Source organism: Archocentrus centrarchus, chromosome 20 (assembly GCF_007364275.1).
Source record: "Archocentrus centrarchus isolate MPI-CPG fArcCen1 chromosome 20, fArcCen1, whole genome shotgun sequence".
Taxonomy (NCBI): Eukaryota; Metazoa; Chordata; class Actinopteri; order Cichliformes; family Cichlidae; genus Archocentrus; species Archocentrus centrarchus.
In genome coordinates this window covers 26828861-26844306 of record NC_044365.1, presented here as the reverse complement: position 1 = coordinate 26844306, position 15446 = coordinate 26828861, and the positions used below count along the sequence as shown (strand labels likewise).

The window sequence follows — 15446 nt, the reverse complement described above, 5'->3', positions numbered from 1 at the left end:
AACAGGCTTTGAGAGAGGGTGTAGCCCTTCGTCTGTACAACAGCGGCCTGAATTGTGTCCATGTCGGCCCTAACGCTGAATCCAACTTTCTACTGGAGAGAGATGACAGATTTCTTTGTTGACACCATCCTATCTCTGAGGAAGGCCTGTGAATGGAGCGCTAAAGTGATGAATATGTGTCTCAAGGGATGGGGTTTGGGTGTTAACATTATATATGACTCGTTTTACAAGCCAAGCCTGAGGCCTGAATATGACAGCAGAAACTGTTTATTAGTGTGAAGATTATTATTTTTGTCATCTCACATTGACAGTCATGGACTATGACAGTAATTAATAAACATGGATTTATTGGTGTGCAAAAGGACTTTTGTACTAGAACAAGAAAAAAGAATAGCATGTATCTGAAATGGAAGAAGTTTAAAGATGTCCTGATGGTAACCGTTGATCAAACACAAATGAATATAAAGTGTAACATATGCCATCTATACTTTAAACATAGAAATTTAAACTATGCTGAATGAATTGTGGCTGAAAAATAAAGCCAACTAGAGTGCCAAAAAATCCAGTTCCTCCAACAGCCACTTGGGGTTGTCTCTAAAAGTGAGCAAATCCCCACAGACTCCATGTTAAAATACCTAACCTCAGCGATTGACATGTTTTAGTCTCTATAGATTATTTCCTTGTTTATAACAACTGTAGAGTGGGTGATTTTTTTTCTACAACTCCATCCATTTATTCATCTTTAAGCACGTATCCACTTCAGGGTCGCAGGGGAGCTGGATCTGAAACTGGTAATTATGTGACAATGCACTTCGGGTGATTTTACGATGTAATGCACAAGTAATGTAACAAATGACTTTCTCATCGAGTAATTAAGTAATGTACTGCCTTACTTTTAAGAAAAGAAATGAGTAAGGTGAAACAGGTTACTTTTTTCCCCAACACTGGAAATCAGTGGGTGACATCATTGTGATTATTGTCATCTTTTATATACAGTCTATGATTATTACACACCACATAAGCTAGACTTCTTTAACCCATCTTGTGTTAATACTCAATTTCATGCAAACAAATATGCTCAAAAGAATATTTAGCACACTAGGTGCATATAAACAGCCTTTTCCTGTGTCTACTTAGTCCACGTTCACAACAGAATCCAGCATGCTTCCCACACAATAACACTGTGATAAGTTTCCAATGTGTGTGCCTCCTGTGAGACTAGTTTACCCTAAGACCACGACGGCCTCATAGGCCTCAGTCTAGACACAACAAACGTCCGTCCACACTCGCCCATTTGTCAGCCATGTCACATTTTCACTCCCCGGGCACCAGGGCAGCCATGCGTGCTCTCCCACTGTCTACCGATGACACGGCAGATAAATAAAATGGATCTACACTGGGGCTGAGTGTGTGTGTGTGTGTGTGTGTGTGTGTGTGTGTGGGGGGGGGGACGGAAACTATTCAAGCGATGCAATCCCAACAAAAGGCCCGAGCGCTGAGGAATTCCGTGCCGCAATCACTCATTTACAGTAGGGAAGTTAAAGGAGACCAGCAAAGCACGCAGATAAAGAGCTCGTCTCTGTCTCTAAGTTTCCATGTAATTCCATGTTGTTTGGATAGCGACGGACTGGCTGTCTCTTTCCTACTCTTCGTAAAGCTAAAAAAAAAAAGAACTGAAGTCGTAATTAGCACTCCATCCATCCATTTTCTTTGCAAATAGCTTAATATACACCTTCTCAGATGATGTGTTGACAGATTGGGTGGAATCATCTGAAGCACAACCTCACACATGGGGGGGCGGGGGACTCACACACATACACACTTCATCTCCCACATAGAATGCGTGGCGTTTCATCAAGCCCTGTGAGTTATTGGGTCTCATCAAAGTGAAATAATTGAATTTTCCATTCTTTCATGAGCAGCGACGACAGGTAACCACAAAAACACTGGGCTCTAATTAATAGTCTGTACACGACAGATGCCTTGCTCCTTACGGTGTGCAGTCAAAAAGTTGCACTTACTCACAGACAGGGACCCACATGTGCGAGCAACATACTCGAGACATATAGATAAAAAGGCGCACAGCAACACATACAGTGACACTTGCAGACCTCACACTTTTGCTGCCCTCACACACACAGCCAGCATTTGGGTTTCATTAAACCTCAAACACCATGCCTCCACTTGGTGGTTAGTCGTCACACAGACATCTTTGATGTGATTCGCGACAGAGACACATTTGTTTGGCTTTGTAATAAAAACAATATTCCAACTTACATTTTATAATTATGTCTTGGCTTTCAATACCCCCCCCCCCCTTCTCCTGGCCTAAAAATATGCCTGTTAGGCTCCAAGCCCTCACAGCTCTGAGTGCAGCACTAAAAACCCTGATCAGAATCAGATGGGGGACACACATGAGCGGGGTAACATCACAGCTCAGAGAGGCCTGTGGAAAGTCTTATCACAGACCTGGTGCAAACCTCCTTTTAACTCGCTTTCTAACCGCAAATATTGCTGAGATTAGGACGTCAGCGTAGACACAGCCAAGCTTGATGTATTGATGCATTACAATCCCAGTCATTACACTTGGATAAAGAGTATTTATTGGTGTTTTACTACGCATATTTCAAAATTAATGGTACTTGATCTTCAAGAAAGCATTTGACATGTACTACATAATAAAAATATACTCAAACATCTGTCTGCCAGGATCAAGGTTGCCATCTACAGTTCAAAACAATGATGTTAATCACTCGAAGAGAAGCGTGCCTATGCAAGAAGCAAACAGGCGAAAATACAGAGAAACAGCTATTAAAATAACAAAAAGATGAGTGATGGAATAATGTGGTAGGTAGCGCCATACAAGCAATACATTCATTTGAGCTCAAAGCTTCTTTTGGAGATCACTGTTTTCCTGCTTGTTTGTGATAACTGCATAGATACAGCAGCACAGTTTCACAGAACTTCACAAAGAAATGCAGCGTGGCATTTGTATTCAGTCAATATATTAACACACTACTAATTATTGCGCAGTGTCATTAAGTCTATAACTCTATCAGGTATAGCTCTTCAGAGTCTCAATATTGATGCATGCATGAGCCAAAAACACTGGCGCTGTTAGCCGATTACCTATACTAACACAATGCATCTATTCACACAACCGCTTTATCTGCCAGTCTAGATAACAGCACTATCTAAGGATTACATACTTGCGCACCTATCTATCATCTTTCGCTCCTGTCTAGCAACAGTAGTCACAATACAGCATCACTGTATCCATTCAGCTCGCTTCCATTCAAATTATCTGCTCAGTTCATCTAAGGCGCTTACGCACACAGGAGGTACGTACGCTGGCTGTTATTAGGCCATGCTCTGCATAATGACTACCTCTAGATTTATGGTATAATCGCAGCAGTCTACTTGCCTATTGGTAATTGCTTCCAGTAATACCACCGTAATACCGCAGCAATTTGCCCCTCGATTAACGTATCCATCTGCACTGTGGAGACTTTTACAGGCATCAAATTGGGCGCAGCTACACTTTTAATGGGGACGTTCTTTTCGCCATCAGGCCAGCAAAACCTTCAGAGGTGAGCCCAGACCTTTCAAGATTCAAGTAAAAGATTTATTGTTCAAGCAGCTTACACTACCGACATATATGGTCTCATTTACCGCCTCCTCTCAATGCACCGTGATGATACAGCTTTGTTTTTGTTGGTTTACTCAGTGTCCAGGGCAACTGTTGTGTCTTTAGTTGTTTGGGCAAAGATGAGGGAGGCAATGGTATCATACCCTGGCTGTACCTCCTTCCCTTTCCCTGTGTTTACTCTTTGTTCTCTTACTTTTCTTGTCTCCAGTTTGTTTACCTGTCTCCCTTGTTGTCCTTAAGTTTGTGAATTTTACGCACGACACCTTCATAACTAATGCTCTGCTCTTGTGTACACCTGTGGTCATAAGTTCATCCTTACCCTGTATATCTATTCCAGTTGACAAGTCATTTTCTACCAGACCATTCTCCCTGTTACACTCACTCTCCCTCTGCCATCAGTCCTCTTTCTGCCCACCTGACAACTCAGTTTTCCCCCCAGGCCGTATGCTCCATCTTCAAAGATCCATCCACTCCAATTACCTGTCTATTCACAGCAAGCTACTTTTAATCATTGCCAACTTGAGTGTGTGTGTCCCACCTTTTGGGGTCCAGAAATTTTCAATCAACATAACAAATGGTGGTGATTAGAGTGTGTCTGCATGCGGTGTGTGCGTTGCAGGGGGGCTGTTTCTGATGTTATCAGAAAACTGGAAATCTGAAAAGTGACCTAAGGCAGAGGACAAGGTGGCAGCCACAGTTAGTTCAGTATTCCTTCTAGACACAAGCAGGGATTTACATGTACAGCAACTTATTAACACAGGCAGGATGATATTAAAAGTGCTCTTTAGAATCCTAGAAAGTAAATAAAACTATTGTACTTGTACTTCTGATACTACTTTCTGGAGGAATAATGTGTTGGGGTTTCATTTTTTTTTTTTTTTTTTTTTGCATTTTTGGCCACAGCGGCTTTTATGGGCAGTGGAGAGAGACAAGAAATGGGGGAAAGATACAGGGGAAGACACGCAGGAAAACTGGCGACGGGCCGGGACTCGAACCCGCGCCACCCACACCGCAACGCGGCATATGTATGTGGTCGCCGGCTTCACCACTAAGCCACCCAGGCGCCCCGGTTTCATTTTTTTTGTGTGTTTTCACAGCTGTACAAGTGAAAGCACTCAATTTGAATTTGCATATGTACAATGAGCTTATAAAACAAATGTCTCTACATTCAGGATTGTAAAATGGTCGCGACAACCTGTTGAATTTCAAACGAAGAATCAGCATGGGGGAGAAAGGTAATTAAGTGACTCTGGATGCAGTTTCGAGCTGATAGGAAAGTAACAGTAACTCAAAAACCACTTTACACATTACATTACAACCAAGGTATGCAGAAGAGCATCTCTGTATGCACAACATGTCAAACCTTGAAGCAGGTGGACTACAACAACAGAAGACCACACCAGGTGCCACTCCTGTCAGCTAAGGACATCCTGCCTTAATGGATCAGGCTAGTGGTAACGGTGGTGTAATGGTGTGGGGGAAAATTTCTTGGCACACTTTGGACTCCTTAGTACCAACTGAGCATTATTTAAACACCACAGCCTGCCTGAGTATCCCTTTACAACCACAGCGTACCCATCGTTTGATGGCTGCTTCCAGCAGGAGAACATACAATCTCACAACTTTACGATGACAATGAGTTCACTGTACTCTAATGGCCTCCACAGTCACCAGATCTCAATCCAACAGAGCCCATTTGAGATGTGGTGGAAGAGGAGATCCTCATCATGGATATGCATCGAACAAATCTGCAGCAACTGTGTGAGCTATCATGTCAATATGGACCAAAATCTCTGAGACATGTTTCCAGCACCTTGTTGAATCTGTACCATCAAGAAATGAGGCAGTTCTGAAGGCAAAAGGGGGTCCAACCCAGTAGTAGCAGAGTGTACCTCATAAAATGACTGTTGATTGTATATCTTTAGCCATACTGTGCTAAATTTATCATACCAACATGCTTAGAGTACAACAAAGCTGTAAAGTATGTTTAATGCTTATTACTCATTAATAGCATGTTAGTATCAACAATTACATTTCAGGAAGAAAGTCACGACAGTGAAAAAAACTGCTCACTTTTCTACACCTATTCTATTTTATACAAAACACTGGGCTATTGTACTGTAGGCAGCACTTCAAGAAAGGAAGCCATAACCCCAGCAAAGAGCTGCACACGGGTATTGTAACTCATTACCAGTCTGTGTTTTATTCTATGTGTATCAAAGATCAGACAGAGCTTTATCATGCCCTCATCTTGTCAGCATCAAATCTTCAGTGTCACCGTGAATCGGCGAGCGTGGGTAAAACTGCTCTCACATTCTCCTCTCCCGTTTCAGGATTCACGCCAGAGCGGGTTCACATACTGAAAGGATCTGCTGGCTCGTGAAGGGGGCCCTGATGACATGTCATATGCTGTTGTTTTACAGTGCAGGCTCTGTTACCCTATGCAACAATGAAAGTGTGTATTCTAGCACAAACATACTGCAGGGTCCCAAAATGAATAAGAATTTCTCCCAGTGTTCCTTCTTTTAAAGTATGAAACATTAAGTACTAAATGTTAAACAGTTTGACTTTATGTTGCTACAGAGTACAATACACAACTTGTGCTGTTGAAAAAGTTTTTTCCCCCTTTTTTTGTAAAATAAAAGTATGTTTGTCATTGTCTGCATGCATTTAAACCAAATAGATTTTCTGCTCTTATTCATAAACACAGAATTTGAGAATTCAAACATTATCCCCCTGAAATGGAACACTTCCACCATGGATGACAATAACAGTAACCTTACAGAGGGGAACTGGCTAACGCGTCTCATTAACTTACCATAAAATAACACTGCAAGGCCAAAAACAGGGTGTTTCTCCCCGCACACTGAACTCTGCTTGTTCCTTGCTTGAGATCAGTATATTGCTGCGGTCCCACCGTCTAGCAAAAGCTAGAATTTTGACATTTTCCATGGTTACACAAGAACATGTGAGTCATATTCATTTTAAATATGGTTTGGACTGTGGTGAATATTAAGCGCAGAACTAATGAAAGCAACTGGGAAAAACACAGTGCCATCCCTGAGAACTACCAGAGAATCAATAAGACTGCAACCTCTAAGCTGATTTTAGCTTCTCCTTTTGGAACCATCTGAACAAAACAAATCAAACTTAAGCCATGTATTTGGTTTTTATAATTGTATTACAACTGGAAAACCTTGGCCAGCAGTGCTGTAAACCATTCCGAGGCGATCCTATTATTTTCTCATAAGCTCCTTATCCAGGTACTGGGAAAAGAAAAAAAGAAAAGAAAAAAAACAAAAAACATCCAGTTTGCAAAAACCTCTTGCCCACTATGAAAATAGGGCTAAGTTGCTAACTGTCTTTGTATCCTCTAAGCCTACTTTTATTACACTCTCACAGAAGTTGTACTTGTTCCACAGTAGGACAAAACAGTGCTCCTTTCCTGCCTCCCAGTGGAAATTTTGCAGTCTTCTCAGTGTTCACTGAACTTCCCTCTCTTCATCCTCCAGAAATTTTGACACAAACCAAACATGACTGCTCTCAGTAGCATCATGGTTAATGGTTAGTTCTCATCAATATATCTGCTTTCATTTCTGTGCAGAAACAGCAGAAATCACCTCGACCAGGAGGCTCACAACCAGTTAGGAGGCGAGATGAGCAAAGGCCTATCAGCCCGACTTATATTGTGACACCAGCAAGGAGAAGCCACCGATGTGCATCTGGACTTATTATGGGATGTGACTGCAATACATGGTAGGAAAAGGCAATATGCCAAAGAAAGCACAAAATCCCAAAAGCATAAAGCCTATATGTACTTTTAGGTCAAGTTAACTCAATTCAAATCATCGTATTCAACTGGCACAATGTTTCTCAGTAGGCTTTATGCACATCAACTGTAATACCATAATTTAGCCACTAGATGTCAGTCTAGCCAAATGCTAAAGTGGAGAGCCCCCCCAACTATTTCTGTTCCTGTAGTTGTTGCATTGCTGCATGTGTGAGGCCTTAAGCAAATCACCATGTTTAGCATATGTTATCAATCAACAGCTCATTGTTTGGTAAAGCAAAATCAAGAGGAATAAGGAGGTAATGTTGCATATGTTTATAAAAATGAGAACAACAAATGGTATTTTTTGTAATAATCCATTACTGTACAAAACTGAGCTACAGTAGCTTTAGCTCTGTCATCAGATTTGAGAGAGCACTTAGAGTGATTCGGTCTATTTGACAGCAAGCACCCCTCAACTGTAGAGTCCTTGAACATGTTATTGAATCCCAACCAGCTCAAGAAGCAGCACTGAGCACATGACCATATGTTTCAGCCTTCATGCGGACAGCAGCAGGGGGAAAAAAAAAAAAGATGAATATCTCCTTTAGGGATCAATATACTATCACAAGCTCACCAACCCTGCCAAGGATCATCAGTCATCTTGGCATGCATTTGGTCATAGCTGCAGAGTTTTTGCCAAGACCCTCTTTCTAGACGAGGCCCAGAAATCCTCACAAGGGTCCTTCATTTCACTGAATCCACCAAGGCACTGCATGATGCGTGTTAGCATCACCTTTAATCAACTCCACAGCAGTGAGGCAGTCAACGCAGAGGCGGTAGTCTCTGGAGAGCTCCATGACCAGGCCTTGACAGAGAATCAGAAATGCATTCGTTCCTTTGAATTACTGCCATGGACCAAAGTGTAAAAGCCACAGGGGGAATATGCCTGGGTTTCAGAGCTATGAACAAGGAGGGTCATCACAGACCACCAGCATCCTACTTTATGGTTATATTTATTACTGCTCTCCTGGGTCATGTCTGTAGAACCCTTCCTTCTAAAAATGGTGTTACCAAACTACATTCACAATTACTTTTCAAGGAGACCTATTTTCTCTCTAACACAAGACTGTCATCCTGTAGACAAAGGTTCAGCTAGCACGTGAGACCATTTTTCCTGCCCAGTTTTGTTCTATTTCTTGACTTTTAGGTCTTTTTTCTTCTGGCTGTGGTTCAGAAGATAGAGCAGGCCATCTAAAGATTGGAAGGTCGGCGGTTCGATCTCTGGCTCCATTCTCCTTGGGCAAAATACTGACCTCTGAGTTACCCACGATATATCCACTGGACTGAGTGTGTGTGAATGTTAGGGTAAAAGTACTTAGGCATAGAAAAAAAAAATAAAAATCACATGTATGTGAATGGGTGAATGAGGCTTGTAGTAAGAATTAAGCACCTTAATTTTATGCTTTTCTTAAGCACCTCAGAAGCTTCTCCTCTATTTTGGGGGTTACCAGCATGATGAGTCCTGCCACATTTAATTTATGAGCTGTTGCCTGCAAACGAGCGATACCAGCGAAGGACATAAATTACGGCTATTTTGATTCTTAGTATTTTTGTGAATCGACAAACGCAAACGGAATCAAAATTTTACTGTAAATGATCATGCAATTTTTAGGAGACCACGTGATGACGACACAAAAGAAAAGAAAAACTTTGCATTTAAATCACATTTTCTAATGTTTTCTTGCACCTACTAGCAGACTGATAGAAGCCGATTCATGCCCAGGACCCTCATGCTGTGAAGATACAGTGTCATGGTGCTGTGGCAATACGTAACATTAAAAGAGCAATTAATTTGATAAAATGCCCAGTTTTTAAGATGTGCACCTAAATGTCGCAGCTTCAGTCTGTGTAACCTGTGGGAATTGCTACCATGCAGCGGAAATGAAATGTGACCCTCTGATTGACCCTGGTGAAAAGATCCTGCTAACAAGCAGAAGTGTCTCACTGCTGTGACAGTCGAGTGGAGAGCAAAGACTCGCGTAGATGTCCATGTCACCACAGAGCAACAGCTCTAAGGAGGCTGGAGAGAGTGAAGCACTATAACTGGAACCTATGTTAGACACAAGGCAATAAAAAGACTACTTGCTAGCCAACACTGAGTTATATCTGCATGGACCGGCTTCCATAAACCACGTAAGTGATGCTCGAAATCTACAAGTGTGACCATAAGCCACTTTACTCAAGAGGAACACCCCTGCAGATGAACATTACTGCAACACCGAGACAAAATGTGAGGAACAAGTGACAGACAGTAGCAGAGGGAATGCTTCACCACACAAAATATTCCAGACAACAGATTCAGTTTAAAAGAGGCATTACATCCTGCGTCTACACACGACAGAATGACAAGCTCTCAGACCCTCCCCTGAATTAAACAAGCCTTTACATTAGGTGTTCTTTCCACTGACACTCATCCATCTCAAGTCATGGTGGTTGAACTGGCACGAAGGAATGTAAACACACGCATGCACTCCCCCACAGGCAAAGTAAATCAAATGAGCCACTTCGCGATTCTCCACTTGTCAAAGTGAATACCTAGACTCGCTAGCTGAAAACATCTGGACTGCCAGAGTAAACAGGAAGAGCAGTTTCCTTTAACGGCTACTAAAGTGCTCTTTAATGCAAAACAAACTGAATGCCATTACATGCACAACATGTGCTTCTACGGGTCTGCATGAATACACACAACGCTTTCCGTCAGTTTAAGTAAATATGTGCTGAAGAAAGTGTCCATTTTTTAACCGCTTTAATCGTTTACTTCAGGACAGCAGAATCTCTACAACCATAGACGGTGTAGCACCAGGGTAAAGTGGGGGCATGCCAAGGGCCCTGGGGCAAATTTGAGGCAAGTTTATTTATTTATTTATTTCTAATTAATGTATACAGCACTATTTTTTTTTTAATATTTGACTAAAGGATTTTTAAAATGTTTTTTAAATTAGCTGATTGGATCGCATGCCATAATGATATAGATTGAAAGTCCAAGGTAAATCTGGCAAGCAACTTAGAGAAGGTATAGACAGTCTCTGGGAGAAAGCCACACTTATCAAATCAGCAAAGCATAAACCGAAGCATAAAATGTCAGCAGTTGTGCCAGCGCTACAAAAGATTTTCCTTATGGTTATGCCATTTACAGGGAATGGTCCAAAAAGAGAAAATATACAGTGAGCTGCAGTTCTCTGGGCCTTGTTGGAGAAAAGCCAGACTGCTTCAAGCTGATAGGAAGGCAACAGTGACTCAAATAACCATAACTTGGTTTACAACCAAGGTATGCAGAAGAGCATCTCGAAATGCGCAACACACATGCAGATGGGCTACAACAGCAGAAGACCACACCAGGTGTCACTTCTGTCAGCTAAGAACAGGAAATTGAGGCTATAATTCCTACAGACTCACCAATAAATGACTGGAAAAACATTGCCTGCTCTAATGAGATGCCATTTCAGCTGCAACATTCAGGTGGTAGGGTCAGAATTTGGTGTAAACAACATGAAAGTACAGAGCCATCCTGCCTTGTATTGATGGTTCAGGGTGTTGATGGTGGTGTAATGGGGAGGGAGATATTTTCCTGGCACACTTTGGGCCCCTTAATACCAACTGAGCATTGTTTAAATACCACAGCCTACCTGAGTATTGTTGCTGGCAATCCATCCCTTTATTTTCTTATGGCTGCTTCCAGCAGAGTAATACATCATGTCACACACCTCAAATCATCTCAAATTGAATTCTTGAGCATGACAATGAGCTCACTGTACTCAAATGGCCTCCACAGTCTCCAGATCTCAGTCTAATAGAGTACCTTTGAGACGGGAACTTCACAACATGGATGTTCAGCTGTTTATTATATTTAATATGACAAATATAAGTTAAAGGTAATACACACTATAGTTGTAAGCTGCCTTGTGTTATTGTGCAACCAAACTGTGTGCTTGGGAAGGGCATATGCAGTGCATACTCTCTGCATGAGTAAGTACAGTAGGTGGGCCTGTGGCAAGTTTGTGTACAGGGCCCATGTTTGCCATTAAGCGCTTTCCCACTTTTACCAAGATTTTTTTTCCCACAAAAAAATATGTCAAGAAAATATGTAAAAACATGGTGTATTTGACTGTATGCATGTGGCCAAAGAAAGCAACTGCAATAACAGTGGTGCTGTAAAAAGACCCATTTCTCTTGTTTTTCCTAGCTGAGAAAAAGCAGGAGGCACAACAGCAACCGGGCATGCCATAAGACTTCAATGTGAAGTTTTTTCAGTGTATGTTATGACGTGTTTCATCCAATTATGCATCTGTATGTGCCTTCAAAAAGGCACTATATACAGTACATGTGTTTTTATTCAAAGTAGCTGGAAAATATATAGTGAAAAATATGTAGTTTCAGCTGCAGATTTCATTTGAGTGTTATCTAAAACTCCAGTTCAGAGGTTTGCCTAATGTAAGAACAGGACAAAGAATTGCACAAGGATCAATGGCACTTTTACACTGAAGAAATTAATGGACTGCAACTGCCTAGGAAAACCATTCACTCTGGTCCATTATACACCAGATCTTACACAGATTTGTAACTTGTGTCTGTGTATGTAAGTCGCATCAGCTTGTGACATTACCCAGAAGCTCCATGGCATCATCCTCATCCTCAATCTCCTCTTCCACGACAGGGGGGGTGGGGCTGTGGACTGAATCAAAAGAGTCCTGGGACAACATGGCTGCCAGAAGCTTCTTATGATGCTGCTGCTGCTCCTTTAGCCCTTTGCTCTTCGTTTCCATCTTCAGGCTAAAGGTGAAATATACAGTAAAAGACAGTTCAAGTCTTAAGCAAGAAAAATAGTATAAAGTAATACTTTTCAACCCCCATACAAACTGGATCACCAGTTGATACATATTAACATGTAATTACACTGTCGCTCACTTCAGTAAAGCATTTTAAAGTTGAATAGGTTATGAATCGGAAGCTATTATCTTCTACAATAATATACTTTGAGTTCGTGGGAAATACACAGAGAAAAACAGCATGCTTTATAATAACAGTGTCCCCACAGTAATTACATCCCCTCATCGTAATCTGTCAGGGTTGAATCTAAGCAGACTCAGGCTTTCCAGCAAGAACCAAATGATGCATCACCCTCAGTGCTATGCAGATGCGTGACTACATTTAAAAGGCGTTTCACCACTGGTTGCACTTGGCAGTCATTCCATGGGTGTTACAGACAAAACAGAGTACAGTTATACCAAGTGTCATGCAGGTGCAGTGCACCTTGCTATAAATGACTAGCGGGGAGAACATAAGATGAGATAATTGCTCTGAGGTGAGCAACAGAGCAAAAGTTCTACCACTACCCACAAACCATTAGCCGTTTAGAGGATGTCAGGTTGAAAGGGGAATCTAAGCTCGGGGTTTATAAGCATGTAGGTGTTGAAAGCACCCCCTGCAGTTTTTACTCATCGGGGGAGCCAATGATCAAACCAAAACAAGTTACTTACTGCTTTAAACTTTTAAATATTCAAGAACAGAAAGGATATACTGTCTTACATACTCTATTTAATTTATTTAAAAAAAACAAAGGATCATTAAAAATTTATAAAATCTGAATACTCTTTTTATAATATTACTTCTAGTTATGTCACAGTGAATAGTCATGTTGCTTTCTTCCAGAAAGTCCATCTATTGTTTTATCACTATATTCAGCCTCCACCATTTATTTCATCATACAGGCTTATGCTAACATTTCCTACATGGTAATTTATGAATAATATGTGCTGTTTGCTATGGATACATCCATGGAAATGCACAATAAATCCATCCATACTTCAACATTTGTGGAAAGATCATCATGGTTCTGAGACTGTTTTCAATTAAAAATAATAACTGGATGGTTTTAAAAATATATATTTTTTCATATTTCTGTTCCCACATCAAATTGAATTATCTCTGGGTCTTCATTTTCCTTTACTGTTAGAGATACAGATACAATAATGAAGGCTAGCTTCCTCTTACCTCTATATTGGAGAAATTAATTTTCACATCCCAATGGCTGAGTCAGTGGATTATAGGGGCGGAAGAGTTTTAATTTGATGCCAATCTCAGTTTAATGACTTCTATTTACAGCTAATGGGAAAGGGTCAAAAGATGACTGATATTTCTTCATACCGTACCCTCCTTGTGGTATTTATGCTAATAGTATCTCCTAATACAAGTAACGTGGCTGGTAAGTGGTATTTTTCACAGCTGCTGTCTCTGGGGGAAAAAAAAAAGAAGCTGGAACATTTTGCTGTGATTGCAAACAGTCAGTTTTAACCTGAGGGTAAATTTTCCAACACCATGGACAGAATCTAAAATGAGACCCACAAACAAAGCATGAAAGTAATAATTGTGAATAATGTAAGTAAACAAAAAAAGAGAGAGAGAGAGAGAAGGATGCTTGGTTAGCTTGTGTGGAGAAAGTGTTATTACTTTTATGTGTTGTATAATGGGCCCACATCTGATATGAAAATCTCAGACCCACTGTGCCTCCCTGTAGCTTTACCAGAGTCAGCAATTCTTTTTCACCACAGGAGCCAAAACATTAAACACAATAAATATGACAAAAAAGCAGCTTTATGGCACCAGTTTTTCCTCTTTCAGTGCCCAATAAGTGATCAGAACCCACAGAAGTTAATATCTTTATATTCTTTTGTTAACAGGAAAAAAAGTGGCAAGAGAAAGAAGGACAGCTTGTGCTAGACATTAACTGTAGAAGTCCTGTTCCACTGGACAGTCAAAACGAACCAACTCCTTCAATAAACTTTGGCCACAGTTCATTCTTGATTTCCCAAGTGCATTTTGCACTTATCCCTCTAGATACTGCAGCCCATCATACAGAGAGTGGCTATCACCTGTCAGTTCCTCTCATGGTCATAAGTGACAGGTGGGCTGGAATGAGGGACAGAAGCAATAAGTTAGAAAGTAAAAACAAGTAAACTTGCAAAAGTCAGAGGAGGAAGATGGACTGCCTAGACGAAAAAGGTCAAATACATGAGGAAGGGAAAAAAAGCATATGAGCTTTCAGATAGAGTTCTTTTTTTTTTGGTTGAGATAGAGTTGAGATGGCTGAGTTGAAGATGCTAAGATTTTCATTGGAAGTGACCAAGATGGGCAGGATTAGAAATGAATATATCAGAGGGACAGCTCAGTTTGAGCGGTTTGGAGACAAAGTTAGAAGGACAAGGCTGAGATGGTTTGTGCAGAGGCGGGATAGTGGATTATATTAGACAAAGAGCTGCCAAGCAGACCACAGAGGAGGTTTGTGGATGTAGTGATAGAGGACAAGCACAGGGGTGGTGTGACAGAAGAAGATGCTGGGGACAGGGTAAGATGGAGGCAGATGAGCCACTGAGGCGACCCCTAAAGGGAACAGCCGAAAGAAGAAGAATCTGAACGCATTTGAGCACCATGAGGGGACGGCCTATTAAAGCTCAGATGGGATTTTAAGAGAGGGCACTGCTGGTCTTTGCCAATTTTCCATTAGATCAGAGTGGTCATTTTTAGCTTCTCTAATTACAAACCTAACCAGTGGATTTAAAATTCTCTAGCCATGACATTTTATGCCATATAATATTATAACTTTAAATAGAAGCGTGACTTTAGGCTGGGTCAGAAAACAGCCTTGATTAAGTGAATGTGATGTGGATCCCCAAAAAGAATGTGAAGGGGGAGTAAGCTCCCAGTAAATGCAATTTGGAGTTGATATAAATGATCTATGTGATGAGCCAAGTACTCCTGTAGTTAATGAGAGAAGAGGCTGTGATTACGCTGAGACACAATATCATCCCAAACAAAGAGCAGTCCAGGTTTTTCACAGTCTTAATAGGTAACTACAAAACATCTCATTTACACACACATACAGAGCAGAGCTCATCAGTGAGCCCCCCCCACACACACACACACATCCCTATCTCCTAGCTCAGGGTTTAAACTAAGTGATTTCTCCCT

At 41.1% G+C, this 15446-nt stretch overlaps 1 protein-coding gene across 1 annotated transcript in view; it reads right to left on the bottom strand.

Annotated features, from left to right (window-relative positions):
- Positions 1-15446, bottom strand: part of c20h8orf34 (chromosome 20 C8orf34 homolog) — a 67568-nt gene that overhangs the window by 31539 nt on the left and 20583 nt on the right. The window contains 1 exon segment of the mRNA XM_030756978.1: positions 12085-12251. Coding sequence (XP_030612838.1) covers positions 12085-12251 — 167 coding nt within the window.